Below are 20,610 nucleotides of genomic sequence, written 5' to 3'. Positions count from 1 at the left end.
ACACTCGGCTGCCAGAGACTCACAGAAACACCGCCACACAAAGTTGTAAGCTCCATCTGGATAAAGTTCCTCGGTGTCCTCTTGTTAGTCACTCTTGGAAGACTGACGTCTGAGGCTGTTTAAACCCATTGCCGCGCCTGGCACGGCGTGGGAGGAGTATGCCCAAGGAGAACTTGTTGAATGCAGTTCCATCTACAGGCTGGGTGAAGTCAAGCGCTCTTCCATCTGCCAAAGGCTTTGGCGTTGCTAATTTTGTTCTTAGAAAGCTTCCACACCAATAAACCTATTCCTTAGGGTGTATCTGAAAATGCCTCTGGAAGTTCTAAAAGATATGCGTGCCCTTTTAGAGGTGGTGGTGGTGGTGGTGGTGGTGGTGGTGGTGGTGGTGGTGGTGGTGGTGGTGGTGGTGCAGTGCTTGACAGGTGGAAAGTGACAGGGACCTGTCTGCATTGTTCACCGGGAAGGTCAGGAGCCGGAAAGGGAACCCTGACCTGCTCACGTTTCTTCCCTGGATCGTTCTCTGGGCACCCTTCTCTCTCAAGTGCTCTAAATGCTGGCACTGAAGACTGACTGCCGTGTTTGGGGACGGGCAGATGAAGGGCAGGGAGACTGCCTGGTGGGTGATGCTCTGCACAGCAGCAGCCCGGCGCCCAGGGGCCCGGCCCGGGCGCTGGCGGCGGCGCCCAGTGCCCTCTGCAGCTTGCTGGCTTACTCCCGGGCCCAGTCCCCGGGGACGCCCAAGGCTTCCTGCCTCCCTGCCCCCACCCTCCACGGCTTCCCGGCAGGTCTGCCGGACACGGCCCGGAGGTCTCCCCAGCCCCCGGCCGGGCCTCCCGGCTCCGGTGGCCGCCCCGGAATGACCCTTGACAGCCGCCCGCTCTCCCTTCAGATGGAAACCCCTTTCGCTCTTTCTCTTTCTCGCACACACACACTCTCACACACAAACAAAAACCCCAAGTCTGCCTCTCAGTTGCTACCCGCAATGACGTTTTCCCCTCGGGTCCCGCCCCCTCTGGGGGTCTGGAATTTTTGGATTGGTCGGCGGGTTGCGGTAACCAGGCCACGATTGGAGGATCCAGGGCTGACTGACAGCCGGGTGGCCGCCGCGCCCTCCCCCTCCCGGAGCGCGCCTGTGTGTGCGCTGTTATGCCGGACTAGAGGGAGGCGACTACGGCGGCTCTGTTTATTGTCCCTCTCGGCCGGTGCTCCTGAGGACCGGGTCAGGCGCCGCTCGGACGGCCTTTGAGGCAGTGGCGGCCTTCGAGGCGGCGGCGACCGCAGCGAGTCCTCCGGGGGCCTCGGTGGCGTGAGGAGAAGCAGCGCCTCAGTCGCCTCGGGGGTCGGGCTCGCGCCTCCGCGCCGGCCCGCGCCGGCCCCTGCAGACCCCCGCCGCCGCCGCCTCCTCCTCGGTCCCCATCCCCCGCGTGGGCCTCGGGAGGCCGCGCCGCACCGCCAGCCCTTCCTCACCCTCGGCCGCGCTCTAGGCCCGGGCGCCGCGCTCGAGTTTGAGGGCGGCGGGCGGCGCGGCCTCCTCGGCGGCTCAGGCCCGCGATGGGGCGCGGCTAGGAGCGCGGCGCGCAGCGGTCAGTGCGAGCGGCAGGCCGGGCGGCCCCGGAGCGCGAGCAGCCCCTGGCCTGCGCGGGAGGCGCTGCCATGGCCAAGTCCAGCCTCGCGGGTGCTGACGGGGCGCTGACCTGGGTGGTGAGTGCGGCGCGGGCAGGCGCATTGTTCGTGGGCCGCGGGAGAGGCGGGCGGGGGCGAAGAGCGCGGCGGGCGCCCTGTCGGGTCGCGGGCAGGGCCTAACCCGGCCTGCCTTTTCTCTCTGCTGCTCGCCGCCTCCACCGAGGAGGCTCAGGCTGCAGGAGAATGCTCGCCTGAAACTTCGGGGTGCACACCAAGACGTGGGGGCCCGCGGTGACGCGTGCCTCCTTGCCAGCCCTCCCTGAGCACAGCGCCAGAAAATAGTGCAGAGCCTGGGTCCTCTATGTGTGCCAGATGCTACCGCTTCCGGAGGCCTGTCCCAAAGGAACTTGAACTTGAATGGCCACTGCGGTTTGCACCTCCCCGAGGAAGGGCTCATTCCGCAGAGAGGGTATTTGGGATGACTTTGACAGCAGGTTAGACCGCAGCAGCTGGTCCATCTGCCGGTGGGATTACTAAAAGAAGATCTTACTTACGTCAGCTTCGCGAGTACAACGTGTGGGGGCCGAGGGCTGTCCCCAGGAGGTGAAAGGGTGCTTAAGCCTGAACTTGGAGGATTTGCGGAGCTCAGTTCCCGGTGGGAAATGGAAATAGCAAGTGCAGCGGGAGCATTTGGAGCAGGGTTCCCACAACAGATCGATAACTCCAGCATTTCACTTACTCAGCGCTGAGTTCAGATCAGGGTCATTTCCGAAACAAAACACTGGACTTAGCCAAATGAGCGGGGGAGCCAGGACAGAAAATTGACAGATTTTAGGGACTTTTAACACACCCCTTCCTCAAGATCCCAATTGCCCGCCTTTTGAATACATCAAGGAACTTTCGTATTGGTTGGCATTTTTTCCCTTGTTTTCTTTGTTTGGTTGAGGTTTAGATGAGTCTTGAGTAGCAGTCGTGCCTGTTGATGAATGTTGCTTGTAAAAAGGGTGTTCTTATGGACAGCAGGAAAACACTTAATCATTTGCATTACTGTACCAGAGTACTTTGCAAAGTAACTTGCCAGATTCTTCAAATCTCTGGAAATATGTGCATTACTAGACAATGCAGTGTGAGAGTATGAATGGAGAAGAAAAGTTAGATAGTAAGTTAGTGGACATTTGTCCGTGGAAAGAATGACTGAAATTGCTGCCCCTTACCTCTATTACTAAAACTAGACATCTGAAGATGGAGTGGGATCTTGTGTTAGTGGCACTCATAATTGTGGAAGCGCTGAGATCTGAGTGGACTTGTCTGTGACTTGGTTCCTCAGTGGCAAACAGTTTTGTTTATTATTTTATGTGTATGAGTGTTTTGCCTGCTTGTATGTTTGTGCGCCACTTGCATGCCTGGTGTCTAGGGAGGCCAGAAGAGGGCATCAGTATCCTGGGACTGCAGCTACAGATGGCTGTAAACTACTCAGGACCTCTGGAACCCAGGTCCTCTGGAAGAGCAGCTAGTGCTCTTAACTGCTGAGCTCGCTCTCAAATTCTGTCACCATAGCAAATATTTTGTGCCACAGGTGGATTGTTTTTATTGCTTATGGTAGCAATATTTTAATTTGCTGTTATTAACTTTATCCATAATTTAATGGGACACTTTTCCTTTTATGCTCAATGGAAAAACTTATATTTTCATAAGAAATAGAGAAAATCTTGTATAGTTTCATTCAAAATGAGAAAAGTATATTTGAAATTAAAATAGACTTATTGATTAAATTTACTATAAAATAGATTATGGGAATTGCAGCAAAATAAAAATTTGGTCTTATAAAGTATATCTTGTTGGAATAGTTTATTGAAATGACAATCACATTAGAAGTTCTCTTCTTTTAGGTCTGGTGCTTGCTTTATGTTAGTAATGTGAACCTTATAGGCTGCTTTAGTTTCTTGTGTGTGTGTATAAGAGAGAAGGAGACAGGAGAGTGTATGCCCACCCACCTACCTAGATGGGCTTTGAACTTATGATCCTCCTTTCTGAGCTTCATGCGTGCTGAGATCACACATGTGAATCTTCACACAGGGCCTGGCTGCTTTTCTTCATTGGGGGAGAATACAGTGAGTTGATATGGGCTTTGATACAGGTTCAGACCCTGTCTGCAATACATATGGTAGGTGAAACTTTTTCAGGGAGCTTAATCTTTCCATCCCTAGTTTATTAAGCAGTGCATTAAGAATTCAGAGTTTGAATATAACACAGTGCTGAATTAATGTTTGTTACTGGCAAAGTCTAAGAAAGTCACACTCTGGAATACTAGTTTACTGTTGATTTTACATGAAATGTTTTAGCTAGGTGAAAAATTAAATTTTCATTATGGGAGTTTGGAGACTTATTGCAGTGGCATGTGTTCATATCAGTGAAGCTGGTCTTATGTTTGTGGATGATACAAAAATGGAGTTAATCCAGCTATATTATGCTGAGCAAGGAGTCGCTGTACTGCCTTAGGTTAGTGTGTGTTGAAATTAACTGTCTTGTGATGAAACATTACCTTTCAGGGTCGAAAGCAACACAACAGAGTGGTTTTTAACACTCACTAATTTCTACTTACAATAATTCATTTGATTTGATATTGGTTTACAGTTAGCTGAAATTTTAATAATTTAAAAGAAATGTGTTGTAACTATCTAAAATTGAAATTGACACAGATCATGAAGGTTTTTTTAAAAATTATTTTTTAATTTAAATCTATCAGTCAAGTTTCTTGAATTTTTAGCTTGTAAAACTTGATTAGTAGAGCATAATAGTCTTTCATTCTGCTAATCTTTTTATCAGGTTATAGCAAATGCTTGTGAAAATACTGGAATATAAATTTATGACTATCATATCTTTTCAATGAATCCTCTAGCTTGGTAGATTAAATAATATAGTGGGAGAACATGGAAGGGATTGGAGGAGAGGAAAGAAAGGGAGGAAACAATGTAATTTCATTTTAATTAAAAACAAAATAAAGCAAAAATGCTATAATAGATAAAGTGACAAAGTATATACAAATGTGGTAGCCAGAATAGTATATTCTGTATATAATAGTATACTATGCATCTATCATCAGGCTTCAGTGAAATTCAACTCAGCATCACCCACCTTTCTCCTCATTACTTTGAAATAACAAATCTTAGAATCATAATAATTTGTCTGTAAATATTATAATGTTTATCTGGGAAAGTTGTTTTTTAAAAAAATATAACCACAACATTATAGTTTCCTTAAAAAATATAAAATATATCTGTTCAGTTGGAACCTCCAGCTTGCCCCTGCATGATCCAGAAAGCCCCATTCTTATAAGACACTTTATTATAATGCCTTTGTTAATATATGATCTTGATAAATAGGTAAATAAACTAAAACTTAGGACTACAGCTGAACATCAGAGACTGAGGTATTCCTATCTTATGATGCAGTGTAAGATGATGACCTAAGCAGTCTAACAATATCATATACATTTTTACTGTGGATATTTTTAAAAATTTAAATTTTTTGAGATTTATAATGACATCATTTTTCTTTTCCCTTTCCTCCCCCCAAACTTTCCCATGTACCACCCCTTGCTCTATTTCAAATTCATAGTCTTTTTTTCTTTGTTACATATATATGGGTTTATGTGTGTATGTATTCTTAAATATATAAATACAACCTGCTCCATCCATATAATGTTACTTATATGTATATGTTTTCAGGTCTATTTAGAATTGATTAACCAGTTAGTTGGTGTGTTCTTCCCTTGGGAAGATAATTTCTACCATCTCAGCATTCTTTTTTGTTTTTAGTTTTGTCTGGGGCTGAGGCATCCAGAGTTTGTCCTCTTCCATGTTAGTTAACATATTTACACATGTCAGCATTGTTCTGGTCATGTTTAGACAGCCTTGTTGGTGAGACTTCATGGAAATAGCTTCTGAGAGTCCTAGGGGACACAATATCACAGCAAGCTTTCCTGTTTCTCTGGCCTTTAACAGTCTTTCTGCCTCCTCTCCTTCAGTGGTCTCTGAGCCTTAGGTTCAGGAGTTGTGTTGCAGATGAGTGAGTGGGGATTGAGTTCTACAACTCTGCATTTTGATCAGTTGTGGTTTTCTGTCTGTGACTATTTCTTTAAAAAAAAATTACTACATTTATTGATTGATTATGTGCATGTATGTGGGTGCACATACCACAGTGCATATGTAGAAGCCAGAGGACAGCCTTTAGGAGTTGGTTCTTTCCTTCTACCACGTGGGTCCTGTGATCAAACTTTTAACCACTGGGCCATCTTGCTGGCCCATATTATGGGTATTACTAAAGAAGCATCACTATATTTAAACAGGTTAAAATTTTGTTGTAAGAACTTTAGTGGATCATTAGTGCAAGTCTGTGTTCATAATCTGTGTGTCTTCTCCATTGAGGTTAGTTTCCCATAATCCCATACTTAGGTCATCTCTTACTGTTTCCTTTATACATTTACATTTCATCTCATCGGGAACACCTGTTTTCTTCTCACTATTAGTCTCATTTTTTTTTTTTTTTCTTTCCAAGACAGGGTTTCTTTGGTAGCCTTGGCCATCTTAGAACTATCTCTGTAGACCTGGCTGGCCTTGAACTCACGGAGATCTGCCTACCTCTGCCTCCAAGTGCTGGGATTAAAGGCATACACCACTGCCATCCTCTGGCTAGTAGTCTAAATTTTCACTGCTCTTTAAGGCTAGTTTGGAGTCTCACTAAAAATTTTTCAGTTTATGCTCTTTTTACTTATATTTTTAATTTATACTTTTAAAACATTGAACTTTTGTTACTTTATCGTAAAACATAAGTCTTTTTAGGGGATGTTCATGTATGATAGTTTTGTCTTAACAATAACATAAACTTCTGAATTTAGAGAACATGTGTTTTCCTTGTTTATATCCTTTGTAATGTTTTAGCAAAGGTCTGGATGCCCGTCCACCCTCAGTTATTGTTGATGAAATGGGTATTCATATACTACCTTCCTGAATCTAGTACTAACTAGTGCAACACTTGTAGATAGCAATGTTCCTCACTCAATTCTCCAGTAAAGGTAACATCACAGTATTTAGATGTACTTTTTGTAATCTGAGTAGAAGTAAGTTTGGTACCTGTAGTTTCAAGTCTGTTAAATACTTAGATGCTGAGAGTTGTATTCTACCAAGTTTCTTTTTAAAACTTTACTACAAATTGGACCCCCATTTTAAAGAGAAGCTATTATTCACATTTGTCAAGAGAGAAACAGGAATAGAGAATAGGTCAGAAGCTGATAGGCATGTGGCAGAGACAGTTGTGGCCTGGAACCGGGATAGTTCTTAACCATCATTTTTCACCACAGCACAGCCCCTCTCTAAAACATTATTTTTTGTTTTTTTTTTTGAGACAAGATTTTCCTTTGTAACAGCTCTGGCTGTCCTAGAACTTGCTCTGTAGACCAGGGTGGCCTCTAACTCACAGACATCCACCAGCCTTTGCCTCCTGAGTGCTGGGATTAAAGTCCCACTGCGCCACCACTGCCTGGCCCAAAACAACTTCTTATATACCCTAATATGACAGATACTACGAGACATGCCTGTCTCTTTCTGTCTGCTCACCTTTTTACTTTGACATAAAAATGTAAGGACTTTAACTCATTTTCAGGTGTGTATGTACCTAGCTAGTATAATAGCATAATGGAAAAGTGTGGACTGTGAACTCAGATCACATGCTTTCATAATTTGGCTTCTTTAAATGCTAGTTTTCTTCAGATCTCAGTTATCCCACATGCACTAGGGAATCATAATGGCAGCATCTACTTCATGGAGCTTTTACATAAGTGTTAGAATGCCCCAGATACCTTCCATCATGCTGGCACACAGAAGATAAGTGTACACTACACACACATCTCTAACCCTGTGATAAGTGTCTTCATGCCTTTTATCTTCGTGAAAGTTTGCTTTATCCTTGGGTTTGGGAGGGTGTTTCTGAAGGAAATGTGTAGATAAGCATTTGCAGTGTGTGTTTGTTGAAGCTAATTTCCTATGTTCTTCATGGCTTCAGCAACAGTGTTAAAACTGGATAAGCTGCTGGGGGCATCTTCTAGAGATAGAGGTGGTGTTGATAGCCACGGAGAAGGCCTTATCTCTTCTTTAGCTGTTCTCTGCTCAGCCAGGTGGGTTACATCCTTTTCTGGGCATAGGACCATCCCAGTAATTATGAGGGGCTATTTTCTTTCCCCAAGCCTCCAGATTTTGATTTTCAGTGGCCAGACCAGTAATATCTAGAATTAAGTTTCTGCTAATCTCCAGGAACTGAATGAGGCCTTTCTTGCAGAATTCTGTTAGAAAAACTTCTAAATGTTTTGTGGGAACCTCTTGTGTTGAGGCTCGAGAGCCAGTGGACAGTGCTCAAACATTTGCTGAGAATGGGAACATAAAAGACAAGTTGACTGAAATGTTAATTTCTGCTTTCTACTTTGCCAAGGCTACCAGTGTTATTTATGTATTTTGGTTTTACTTACTTTTATCCAGATAGTAATGAGAAAGTTTGGTCTGCAGAAGTAATAGCTAGGTATAAATAGTACCTCTAGACAAACATTCAGTTTTAATCTAGTTTAATTATATTTTCACATGCATGAATTAATAAGCTTTTAACAGCCCTCTGTAAATTCATTATAGAGAATTAGAAAATGTATCAAAAGTAAAAATAAAATGACCCACATTTATACATTCTGTAGGTAAGTTTTATTGGCATTCTTTTTTTAAAAATATAATTTATTTATTTATTTTTTATTTTATTTGCATTGGTGTTTTGCTGCATGTATGACTGTGTGAGGATGTCAGATCTTGGAGTTACAGACAGTTGTGAGCTGCCATGTGGGTGCTGGGACTTGAACCCAGGTCCTCTGAAAGAGCAGTCAGTGCTCTTAACCACTGAGCCATCTCTTCAGCCCCTTTATTGGCATTCTTTTGGGTATATGTGTGTGAGTGTGTGTGTGTGTGTGTGTGTGTGTGTGTGTGTGTATATATGAACATTACATATGTAATGTTCATATTCTTTGCTATGCGTGTATATATTTATATAACTTTTTTTTGACAAAATGGACTCTCATTCTTTTGTAACTTTGCTCAACAAACATTATAGTTATTTGTTTTTCATGTGAATGTGTCTGTGCCTTTATGTACACATGTGGGTGCAGTGCCTGGGAGATTAATGAAGGTCTGACTAAACGTCAGACCTCCTGACACTAGAGTTACAGGTGGTTATGTACGGGTGCCACGAGCTGGAGTTCCAAGTGGTTCTGAACCACCTGACATGGAATCTCAATTTGGGTCCCTCTAAAGGGCAGCACATATTCTTTTTTTTTCTTTCTCTTATTTATTTAAAATAGATTCTTCTCTCATACAATACATTTTGACCACAGTTTCTCTTCCCTCCACTTCTCCCAGCTCTCCCCCACCTTCCTTCTCCCCCAAAAAACACCCCCCCCCCTTCGTTTCCTCTTCAGAAAAGAGCAGGCCTCCAAGAAGTGGCAACCAAACAGGACACAGTAAGACAAGGCAAAAGCCCTCATATCGAGGCTGGACAAGGCAATCCAATAGGAGGAAAAGAGTCCCAAAGCAGGCAAAAGAGTCAGAGACATCCCCCACTCCCACTGTTAGGAGTCCCACAAAAACACCAATCTAACAACCATAACATATATGCAGGCCCTGTGCTTGCCGCTTCAGTCTCTGTGAGCCCATGTGAGCCCTGCTTAGTTAATTTGGTAGGCCATGTTTTCTGCAATACATTTTCTTAAATGCTTAGTTATCTCTCCCCCTTGTAGACATGTTTAGATTTTTTCTTTCTGTATGATTAAGCATGTTAAGATTTTTTCCCAAATTGATCAATTTCTTCTAGGTTATCTAATTGTTGGCATATAATTTTAGCTGTCTCTTAGAAAACCATTCTGTGACAGAAGTTGTGATGTCTCTCTTTTGTTTCAATTTCAGTCACAGCTGTTTTGAAACAACTCAGTCTAGCTAAAGTATATTTGTTACTTTGCTGCTGTGCTGAAATATCTGATGGAAATAGGGAGGACAGATTATTTTGGCTCATAATTCCAGGATCTCAGTGTCTTTGTGGAGAAGGTGCAGTGATAGAAGCATGTAGTTGGGACTGTTCGAATCATGGTAGATCAGGAAGCAGAGTGAGGTAGGAGGGGGGCCCATGTCCTTTCAAAGACACAACCGTAGTGACCAGTTTTCTCTAGCTAGGCCTCATCACATAAAGGTCCCACTGCCTTCCAAAGTAACACTACCAAGCATTCAAACTTGAGACTGTGGGAGGCATTTCAAATTCAAACCATGGCAAAACCCTTGTTTTTTTTTTTTTTAGATTCATGGCCATCTCACAATGCAAAGTGTACTCAATCCATCTTCTAACGTTTCTCCAAAGCCTAGTTGAGTCTCTACTTAGACACAAACCAATCTCTTTTTGACCCCTTATAAGACAAAAATGTTACCAATATCAATATACGATAGCACACAGTTGATAGTACTGTTCCAAAAATGAAGAGCAAAAGAGTATTAAGGGAAGATCAAACCGAAAAAAGAACACAACTCAGCAGGACAAACGCTGAGTCCTGTAGCCTCACAAGCAGTACCACGGGAATAGTTGCATGATGTGAGCATCAGTGGGCTTGAACAGACCCACCCTTATGTCCTAGCCATTTGAAGCCCACATGGGTCTACTTAGCTCCTATGGTTTTTTGGGGGGTCTCTATTGCAAGTGAAGCACTATTGTCATAGTTTTGATAGTCCCCTATGGGTTACCTCCTGCAGGGAATCCAACCCTGTCAGATACTGCCCGGTTCCATAGGCTTTCCTCAAATTCTTGGTGGAGTATTGTGTGATTCTGTAATTCCTGCATTCTGAATATCTGCAAAAACAGAATCATTCTGATAATGCTAAGCTCTTGTGGTAGTTTTAGATATAGCCTGCTCTTTTGTACCACAACTGCAGTGGCCTCTGAGACCCTGGATAGCTGAATCTGAGAAACACTTCCTAGATGGCCGTGAATGGCCAGAGCACACTTGACTTTTTGTTTTTTAAAGGGAAATCTTTTAAATGAGTTTATAGTTTTATGTTCTGGAGCCTGTGGTGGGTGGAGTTTTGCCAACAATTCCTGAATGCTCTTTAAGTCCCTTTGTTGTTGTCCTAGTGTGTAAATTGCTTAGCTTCATTGGAACATTTCTAATCTCTTTTTAACTGTCGTGGCCTCTTAGTCTGCCAATGCTTTTTCTGGCCAAATCACTTTTTTTTTCTGTTACTCTGCCAGCTTGGCTAATAGTAGCTAGCAGCAACCATGCCACATCCCTACTTTTTCTGCTTTCTTTAAATTTCCTCTGCTAAATTATTAGTATATTAAATTCAGCCTCATTCACATTTCCAGGACACAGCAAAATTTGCAGAAATTCTTTACCAAATGTACAGGAATGGTTTCTAGGCCAATTCCCAGTAGAGTCCTTGTTTGCACCTAAAACCTTGGTTTCGGGCTTCACTGTCCACCTTTCTGTTGTCATTCTGATCTTTTTGAATTCCTGCTGGAAGAACCCATTAAACTTTGCTTATAGCATTTTGAGATTTCTCTAGTTCACATATTAAGCCTCTTGCAACTCCCACAAACCAGTTCCAAAGGACTAAACCAACTTCAGGTTTAGGCACAGCAATGACTGCTTCTTTGGTACCAGTTTTGGAGTTAGTTACTTTTGCATTGCTGTGACCAAAATACCCGACAGAAACAACTTCAAGGAGGAAACTTACTTGGTTCATGGTCTTAAGGAATTTCGGTCCCTTGTAGCAGGGAAGATTACGGAGTGTGTGGCAGAGTCATTCACATAAGGCTGAGGCTGGCGAGTGTAGCCTTCACTGGCCTACTTTACTGACCTGTTTATGCAGGCTAGTACCCACCTCCTTGAGGTTCTGTATCCTCCTCAGATCATATCACTAGCTTAAGAATAGTCATTTGAAACATGAGCCTGTGTGGGACATTACATATTTAAATCATGAAAGGCATTTGTTAATTTTGTTGATCTTAAAAAGCAAAACACCAAAACTCTTCCTTTCATTGACTTTTAGAACTTAAAAAAAGTCTTTCCTCTGATACAACAAATGACATGATTTATTGTACATATGTTACACTTGGCTGCAACTGAGCACAGAACTAGTCTAGGTTGCCCCAGGCTCAGGGGAGGGAACCAACAGGGCACTGTTTTGGTTATAAACAAGGTAGCTCTCTCAGAAGTGGTCTTGGTGATCAGATGGCAGTGAAGTCCCAGATACAGTGAGACACAGTATCATTAATAGCAGCATATAGTCCAGCTACTTGTACCAGCTCCTCTGCCGCTGGCATTCTTTATTTCTTCTTCTGTAACCACCATGGTACACAGCTGGTTTACTTGGGCCTTTGGCTGATCTTTCTTCTCTGGAGCTTTAGGCGGTGCATTCACTGTATATCATATATAGTTGATGATATTTTATAGTAAGCATTCACTTTTTCCACTTCATTCAGATGACTAAGACTAAGGGACTCAAATCTAATTTTTTCCTGTTAATTTTAGATTTAGTTCTATGCATAGTTTCTTAATGTACACTATTGGTTCAACATCTTCATTTTAAAAATAAATGTGGTATTACTTTATCTTGATTCTATAAGTTTTGGTGCCTTTTTTGCTTTTATTTATTCCCATATATTTTCTAAATTATCTTGTGTTTTTTTGACTCTTTAATAGTTTAATGAGTATATTGTTTAATTTCCACAGTTTGTGGATTTTCTGTTTCCCTTCTATTTATTTCTAGTTTCATTTTATTATAGACAGAGAGGATGTATGTCTTCAATCTTTTTCAGTTTGTTGAGACTTTTTTTTTGGTTAACATCTGGTTTGTGTCAAAGAATGCTTCCTGTGCACTTGGGAAGAATGTATATTCAGCTGGGATCGTCTGTACTTGTCTGTTCGGTTTGTCTTGTGCTTCAAGTTCTTTGTTCTCACATTGATGCTTGATCTGGTTGTCCTGTCTGTAGTTGAACATGGGGTGTAGGAGTTTCTAATTATCACTATATTGCTGTCTATCTCTTCCTTTAGCTCTGTTGATGTTTGCTTTATATACTTGTGTACTCTAGTGTTAGGTATATACCCATTGACAACAATGATATCTTCCTGGCGAATTATCCTTGTCTTTTGTGACAGGTTTTGTTCAAACTTAGTCTATTTGTGTAATGTATCTATGGGACCCTGCTTTCTTTGGATCCTGTTTGCATAAAGTATGCTTCGCCACCATATCTCCTGCAGCCCATTGCAGCTCATGTGTTTTTAGATCTAAAGTGTGTCTGTTGGCACCATGTAGTTGGATTAAAAAAAATCAAATTGGCTAATATATGCTTTACAGGCAGTAAGCTCATTTATATTTAAGGTGATCATTGATATGAAAGGACTTAATGTTGGAATTTTAATTTTTATTTATAGCTTGTAGCTCTTTTGTTTATGTTTTCTCTCTTGCTGTCTTTTGTGGGGTTATGATTTCCTTCTCTTCTCATTTGACATTTTCTCAATTTTTTTTTATGGTTATTGCTGTAGTTACATAAAACAGCTCAAAGGGCTAACATTCAGTTTTAAATTAATGTTAACTTGACCAATTGCGTATAAAGCTGTATACATACTTCTGCCACCCACAGTTTAGTAACCACAAGGTTTTATTAGGTTATCAGCAATGCTCAAAAGACAGACTCGAGCAAAAGTAGGATGATAAGTAAAGTGCGTAGAGATAAAACCAGGCAAGGAACTGTAGCACAAATGATGTGTTTTTAGTGTTTCCATACTATGTAACATAGATTTTATTTTTAAACATTTATACCATATTTTAAAGTAATCTATATTCTTACATTAATGTTGAAAGTTCTCTATCTGTCTCTGTATTTATCTTTACTAGGAAGGGTTATATTTTCATATGACTAGCTTCAGCTTGATGGGCTTTCATCAATTACTTTGATCAGCTTTTACTAATTTTCTTCTTTACAACCTAAAGATTAAAAAAAGGTAGGGCAGTTTTGCCAGATATTTTGGTTAGTTTTTTTATGTATCATCCTACTTTTGTTCTAGTCTGTATCTGTTGAGTAATTGCTGATAACCTAATAAAACTCTCCAGTATATGAATGATAATTAGTTTTCTTGTATTGCTGTCAAGATTCTCTCCTTTGTGACTTTTTTCTCCTGTGATGTTGGGAATTGAACTCATGGCCTCCTGGATGGGCCTGTGGCCCTATCCATGACTGTTGAACCTTGGTCATATATCTTCTTAGTAGAGGTTCCTTCAGGCTTGTACTTACTTGATTTCTGTGAGCTTTCTAAATTTGTCCATTTCTCTCCTCACATTTGGAAAGTTTTTCCCATTTTTATCTGTTTTCTATTCCTCTTCCTCCTCCTCTTCGTTCTTTTGAGACAGGGTTCCTCTGTGTAGCTCTTTCCCTGCCTGTCCTAGAACTTGCTCTGTAGACCAGGCTAGCCTGGAACTCACAGAGATCTGCCTGCCTCTGCCTCCCTAGTTCCTGGCGTTAAAGGTGTGAGTCACCACTGCCTGGCCCATTTTTATCTTTTTATTTGAGACATTTTTGCAACATATATTCTGTTTGATTGATGATAACCCACAAGTGATTCAAGTTCTTTTAATTTTTCTTCATTCTCTCCTTTTGGGTTTCTTTGAAATTTCTGTCTTTACATTTTCTAGAGGTTGGCCAACTCTGTAGTTGAGCATTTGTATACTTTTAATTATTGTATTCTTTAGTTTCAGAAATAATATTTGAGTCTTTTCAGTTGCAATCTGTTTATTTCATTTCATTTTGCTTATTATTTTACTGGTTTTCTTGTTTGGTTGTGCATCTGTACAGGTTCCTTGAGCATCGTCTTATCTCCATTTCTCCCTTACCTTTATCCTTTCTTTACCATACTTTTTTCCTCTTCCCTCCCCACCTTCCCCTCCCTGAGACAGGATCTCTAGTCTAGTCTGAGCTTTATTTATAGCAGTCCTATGGCTGTAAGCTCCCCATTTCCTTAGGGGCAGTCCATGGAGTTTTAATTCGTCCCTTGGAATGTCCATTGTTTTTCCCTCCCTCCGGGCTTTAGCATTTCAAAGTTCAGCTCCCTCCTCTTCAGGTTCTATTCTGGCTAGTTACTCCATCTAGAGAATCAGGAGGCTTTGCAAACCTTTCCCAGGCATGTGATCTCTGGGCTTGTTCACTGAAGAGGTTTGTCTATATCTGTACTTAGGGGACAGTCTGTGGTATCTCCTCTGCCCTACTGAGTTATCCTGCACACGCTGTAGTAAGCCATGGTACTAGAGCTCCACCTAATGTCTATCCCTAGAACTACAGATTTTGGGTGCTGGACCAAATCATTTTGATTTCCTTTGTTCTCAGTGGCTTCCAATTTAGCAACTGTTCTTGCCAGTGCTTGCTTAGATCCAACAGGACAGCGAACAGTCCCTCTGGTAGCACTTCTCCTAACTTTCCTTTGGAGGTCCATTCAAGGAAAGAAGTTGTGTTTCTTCCCTGTTCTGCTTTGCCAAGGAAGGGTTGTGGACTTGGATGAGGTTTTGTGGTCACCTGAGGGACAAGACCTCTTATGCAGTTTCTGAATTTCTTATAAGGATGAATGGTTCATATATTACAGCTTAATCTGTGTTTCTGTGGGGAAGGGGGTTTGGAGCTTCCTAATCTTCAATCTTGTTGACATTACACTATGTATTCTGATTTTTAAGTTGTCATCTTTGCAAGAGTGACAAGTCTTTGAACTTGATAGGGGTATAGTAGATTCAGATCATTTATTTTTCTCTTATAGCCATTTGGGAGTGGGTAGAAAGGGAGGGAGAGGTATGAACCATTTGTTAGAATGGTGCAGGATTGTGGTTAAATTGTTGAAAATGGCATGAGGCATGGCTTTATTCACATCTCCAGGTACCAATTCAGTTTAGCAAAAACTGCTAAGGTGAATTTTGAAATCTAAATTTGGTAGACACTAACTTCTGATTGAGGTAATCTTGAAATATTTTCTTTGTGATGATGTTTGTTTTAGAGAAGTAAGCTTGATGGGAAAGATTTATGTGCGTGTATAGGTCTGTAATCTTGATGCTAATAATCATTTACTCTGTGATTCTAAGTTATTGGTAGAAAAATCACCTTCCTTTGATTTGGTAGGTCTGTCATTTTAAAGTACTTGGACACTGATCTTATTATGATCTTTGTTCTAACTATTATGAGAACCTGTATTAGTTATTACTCCTCTCATTACTGTGATAAAATACCTGATAAAGTGATGTGAAGAAGAAAGGGATTGTTTTGGCTTCAGCTAGAGGGCTCAGTTCAGTTGTTTAAAACAAGTTGTTTTATGCTGTTAAAAAAAAAAAGGATGAGAATGATTGCAGTTGGGAGAAGTTAGTTAAAACAAGGACAAAATGGGGTTACTTTGGACAGTTCAGAGGGGAAGATACGGCATGAAAGTGGCTCTAACTGGTACAAGGAACACAAGGGAGCTGATTATACTGCATCTGCATTCAGGAAGCACAGAGATGAGTGCTGGTGTTCTCCTTTTATTCTATTTATTTTATATATGCTGCTGGCATTCAGGGTAGCCTTTTTCCATCTTTGTTAAACTCTTTTGTTAAAATATCCTCACAAATAGACCCACAAGGTTCGTCTTCTAGGTTATTCTACATCCTATCAAATTGACCAGATTAACCAACAGAGTGCCCATTTTAAAAATAGTTTACTTCTATAAAAATCACAATAGCAGAGAACATGGTTAGAAAATTGGGAACTGATATTTTAAAAACATAGTTTATCTTCTGGTCAGCTAGTTCATCATCAAAACCTTGGCAGAAATAGAATATGAAAACCTTATGAAATAGTTATTTTCTTTTGTATAAAGCTATTTTAATTGAATCAGCACTATTTATGGATAAGCATATAAATGAAAGAAAATATGACTATAGCAAAAATCAGTAAAATTAATAGTACTTGAAACATTTTTAAATGCCTTTCATATTATATAAAATTTAAGACCTTGAGAAATTATGGTTGATATTTGAATTTCCTTATGGTTTTTCTGTTATACAAGTCTTATTTTTGTTTAGATTACTCAAAAGGCATGCATTTTGATTTTTAAACATATATTGTGTCATTTTTAAAAGTGATTTAGAACATGTTTATGTTAAGAAACTGAAAATAGGCCGTTTTAATCCCTTTATTAATGAGGTGCCATATTAGTCAGCATTAGGAAATTTGGAAGGAAATGTTCTGTTACTGTGAGGAAGACAGGGAAGTCTTTAGACTTTGAAGTTTGATTTGGTTCTCAGCTGTTGTAGAAATGGTTACCATTGCCTAGCTTTATATCCTTGGTACTACTAGAGGAATGAATCAGTAGGTACGTCATTATTGGGTCACCCTGAGCTAAAACTGGCATGATCAAGATCATGAGCAAATTGAGGGCTTTATAATAACCATGCTAGTTTTGGCTATATTGTATTTATTTATTTTGGTTTTTTGAGACAGGGTCTCTGTGTAACAGTCCTGGCTGTCCTGGAACTTGCTTTGTAGACCAAGCTGGCCTCGAACTCACAGAGATCCGCTTGCCTCTCATACTGTATTTAACTATATAGGCTGCTTTGGGTGACTCTCAAAGCCACCCAGTTTTTATTGTGATTCTGTAACCTGTCTACAACCTGAATCCTTGGGAAATCTTGAGGAACACAAAACATTAACTTGATTTCTTAGACATATGGGGTCTGTTTTACCGGTTCTGATTATTGTAAGGCAGTCCATAAGGTAACTGTGATCTTTAGGACTTGAATATTAGTGACTCTCAAAGATGGGTCCCATGTCATGTTTCCATACACATTTTAGTTTGCCCCTTGGTAGGATATTTAAATTTGATTTTTTGGTTAATTTTAGACTCTTTTTGACCAGAACAATGCTGCAAAAAAGGAAGAGTTGGAAACAGCAAACAAAAATGATTCTTCTAAGAAGTTATCTGTTGAGAGAGTGTACCAGAAGAAGACCCAACTTGAGCATATTCTCCTTCGTCCTGATACATACATTGGATCAGTAGAACCCTTGACCCAGGTAATTACTTGCTAAAATTGATTGAGATTAGGGAATGTGTAATCTTTTTAAATATTTCAATAAAACTGTGGTTATGTAGTTTTTAAGCCTGTGATTTCATGTCTGTATGATCATGCTTCAGAAGGGAGAAAGGAGCTAAGGTTGTAGCTCACAATGCACAGGGCCCTGGGCCTGAAACTCATACCAAAAGATAAATAAAACAAAACAAAATGAACTCTGAGAGACACCTAGGAGAAGTGGAAATCTGTTCATTACTTTATGGAGATAAGTATATCAGAATACAGAAGTATAGAATAAAATGGTGCCATAAAAATTGTTTTGTTCTGTTTTTTGAGACAGGGTTTCTCTGTGTAACAGCCTTTGCTGTCTTGGAACTTGCTCTGTAGACCAGGCTGGCCTCAAACTCACAGAGATCAACTTGCCTCTGCCTCTGGAATGATGGGATTAAAGGTGTGCACCACCATGCCCAGCAGCCAAAAGAATTTTTTTGGAAGTTCAACATAGTGTGTGCTGTGGTTTACTTTAATAGTGGTACCTTTTAGAATTGACTTGATTGTGTTTACTGGGGACTTGGTTTACATATATTATCCTGTTTGATTCTAACAATTGTGGGAAGCCCAAAGTCAGACTTATTGTTTTACTCTGTGCTACCTAGTCTGTAGAATAAATATAAATCATGAAGCAAAAGTATAAAGTAAATAGATGTTTATCATAGTTTTGAACATTATGTAAGTACTATCTCTAGTGATTCTGAGTTCTTGACAGAAAACAAATCTCTAGGCCTTAGGAATTTGATTTAGAGTCCCCATCTGCTGTAGAATGATTAGAATTAGTACTGCTAAACGATGCTTTCTGAAACTGAAATCAGAGGTGCTTTGTTTGGTGTTGGGATTGAACCCAGGGCCTTATACATGGCTAAGCACAAACTGCTACTGAGTTAACAGCCTCATGTTAAAGCTGACTTTATGTGTGAATGAAATACAAGCAATACAAAATAAACAACTTTTCAATTTTAGTTAAGTTCATTGTGACTGCTGAACTTGACTCTAGCTGAAGTTATATATGCTTAACTTTGAATGCCTGTTTTTAATGGAGTACATGACAATATAGATTATTTGTTCTTTTCTTTTTTTGAGACAGGATTTCATTCTGTAGTTCCTGGCTAGCATTGAACTCACATGTAGCCCAGATTGGCCTCAAATTATGACAGTTCCCTTTCCTCAGCTTCATATAAGTGTTAAGATTACAGATGTGAACCACTATAACTTGTTGACAATAGGGATTTACCTTATGTAAAATTGGAGTTAGGGATTTATGGAGTAAAACTATTTTTTGAATCATTGTCTTGATACAGTTAATGTGGGTGTATGATGAAGATGTAGGAATGAACTGCAGAGAGGTTACCTTTGTTCCAGGCTTATACAAGATCTTTGATGAAATTTTGGGTGAGTACTTACTTAAGACATAATGCATGTGTTTCTACTAATGTCAGTGTATTGGCCCTGAACATCTCAAGCAAATCTTGCAGTAATTTTAAAAAGCATTTTGCTCTTTTTTGTGTACATATATATATATATATATATATATATATATATGTGTGTGTGTGTGTGTGTGTGTGTTTGTGTGTGTATATATATATGTATTTGTGTGTATATGTATATATGGTGTATGTGTGTGTGTGTGTGTGTGTGTATTCTTTAGAAGATCGATACCCAGCTATAATAGCTTTGTATTTCTTGGCATCTTTGTATTTCTTTCTGCTGATGTTTGTTCATGTGTGCAGTTGCAGCGCTGTATTTGTGATATATAGGGAACTGTACTCTCTTGTGTGCCTCATCTGGGGTTTCTTAGCATCATGGTTACTTAGGAGCATGTTACATATGAGGACTACAAGGCCTTACCTTGGTAGATTGTGTGAACTGGAGGTTGGACTTGTAAATTTAGTTTTTCTCACCCACAATTAAATTAAATTAATTAAATTGAAGTGGCTATGCCTTATTGACTCAGGCACTGCTTATACTTTTGTAAAAGTTTTTAGCCTTGGACTTTCTAGAAATTCTCTGCTCAGCTCATTACTAAAGCTTGAGGTTTCTTAGACTGATTGTGTGGCTCTCTGAACTTCTTCCTGTAAGTCCTTGGGGAAAGTGACAGGGCAGACCTGGTTATGCATTGTATTCACACACTGGCCTCCGACTGGACGCTGCTGGTTGAGGGTTATTACATCATCTTTTAATCTGGAAATGGAATTTCTGTGCTCATAAGTTCTTGAGATACTAATTTTACAAAGAAAAAATATTATAATTTAAGATTTAGAATTTTGAATCATGGGGTATTAAAGACTTTAACTAAAAAGTAACTAGTTAATCAGTTTGATCTGCATATAAAATAATTTTATTGAAGGAGATTAACATAAGGTAACTATATCTTGTCACCAAGATATGAAGTAAACCATATGTTGTTTTACTTTTAAATTTGGATTGGGGGTTAGATTTAGATGTTTTTGCTCTTTTTTATTTTTGTAGTCAATAAACACCCCCTGCCTTACATGTGTGTGGGTGTATATGTGCCTGCGTGTGTGCATACATGTGTTTGCTGTAACATCATAAGAATTTGGAATTACTAAGTAAAACTTAGTTGTATTTAGAAAGGTTAATAGTCATCGACTGTCACCACTTGCAGATGTTACTACTAAATTGGGATGCACATATAGTTGTGTTCATAAGTTTATGGAACCTCTATGCTGCGTTACTCATTGTGATGTTTAATCTTGTAGTCAATGCCGCTGACAATAAGCAGAGAGATAAGAACATGACCTGTATTAAGGTTTCTATTGATCCG

At 40.2% G+C, this 20,610-nt stretch overlaps 1 protein-coding gene across 1 annotated transcript in view; it reads left to right on the top strand.

The window, feature by feature from the left end:
• Window positions 1-1,104: 1,104 nt before the first annotated feature.
• Top2b (DNA topoisomerase II beta) overlaps window positions 1,105-20,610 on the top strand; it is a 63,518-nt gene continuing 44,012 nt past the window's right edge. Inside the window, exons 1-4 of the mRNA XM_052734052.1 lie at window positions 1,105-1,701; window positions 17,617-17,772; window positions 19,127-19,217; window positions 20,546-20,609. Of these exons, the coding sequence (XP_052590012.1) occupies window positions 1,654-1,701; window positions 17,617-17,772; window positions 19,127-19,217; window positions 20,546-20,609 (359 nt within the window). The 5' untranslated portion in view covers window positions 1,105-1,653. The remainder of the gene's footprint in view (window positions 1,702-17,616; window positions 17,773-19,126; window positions 19,218-20,545; window position 20,610) is intronic.

The sequence above is a fragment of the Peromyscus californicus genome, unplaced genomic scaffold (genome assembly GCF_007827085.1).
Source record: "Peromyscus californicus insignis strain IS unplaced genomic scaffold, ASM782708v3 Scaffold_12__1_contigs__length_115047231, whole genome shotgun sequence".
NCBI classification, from domain to species: Eukaryota; Metazoa; Chordata; class Mammalia; order Rodentia; family Cricetidae; genus Peromyscus; species Peromyscus californicus.
Note: the sequence above shows the minus strand (reverse complement) of the source record. Positions and strands in the feature narration are given on the sequence as shown.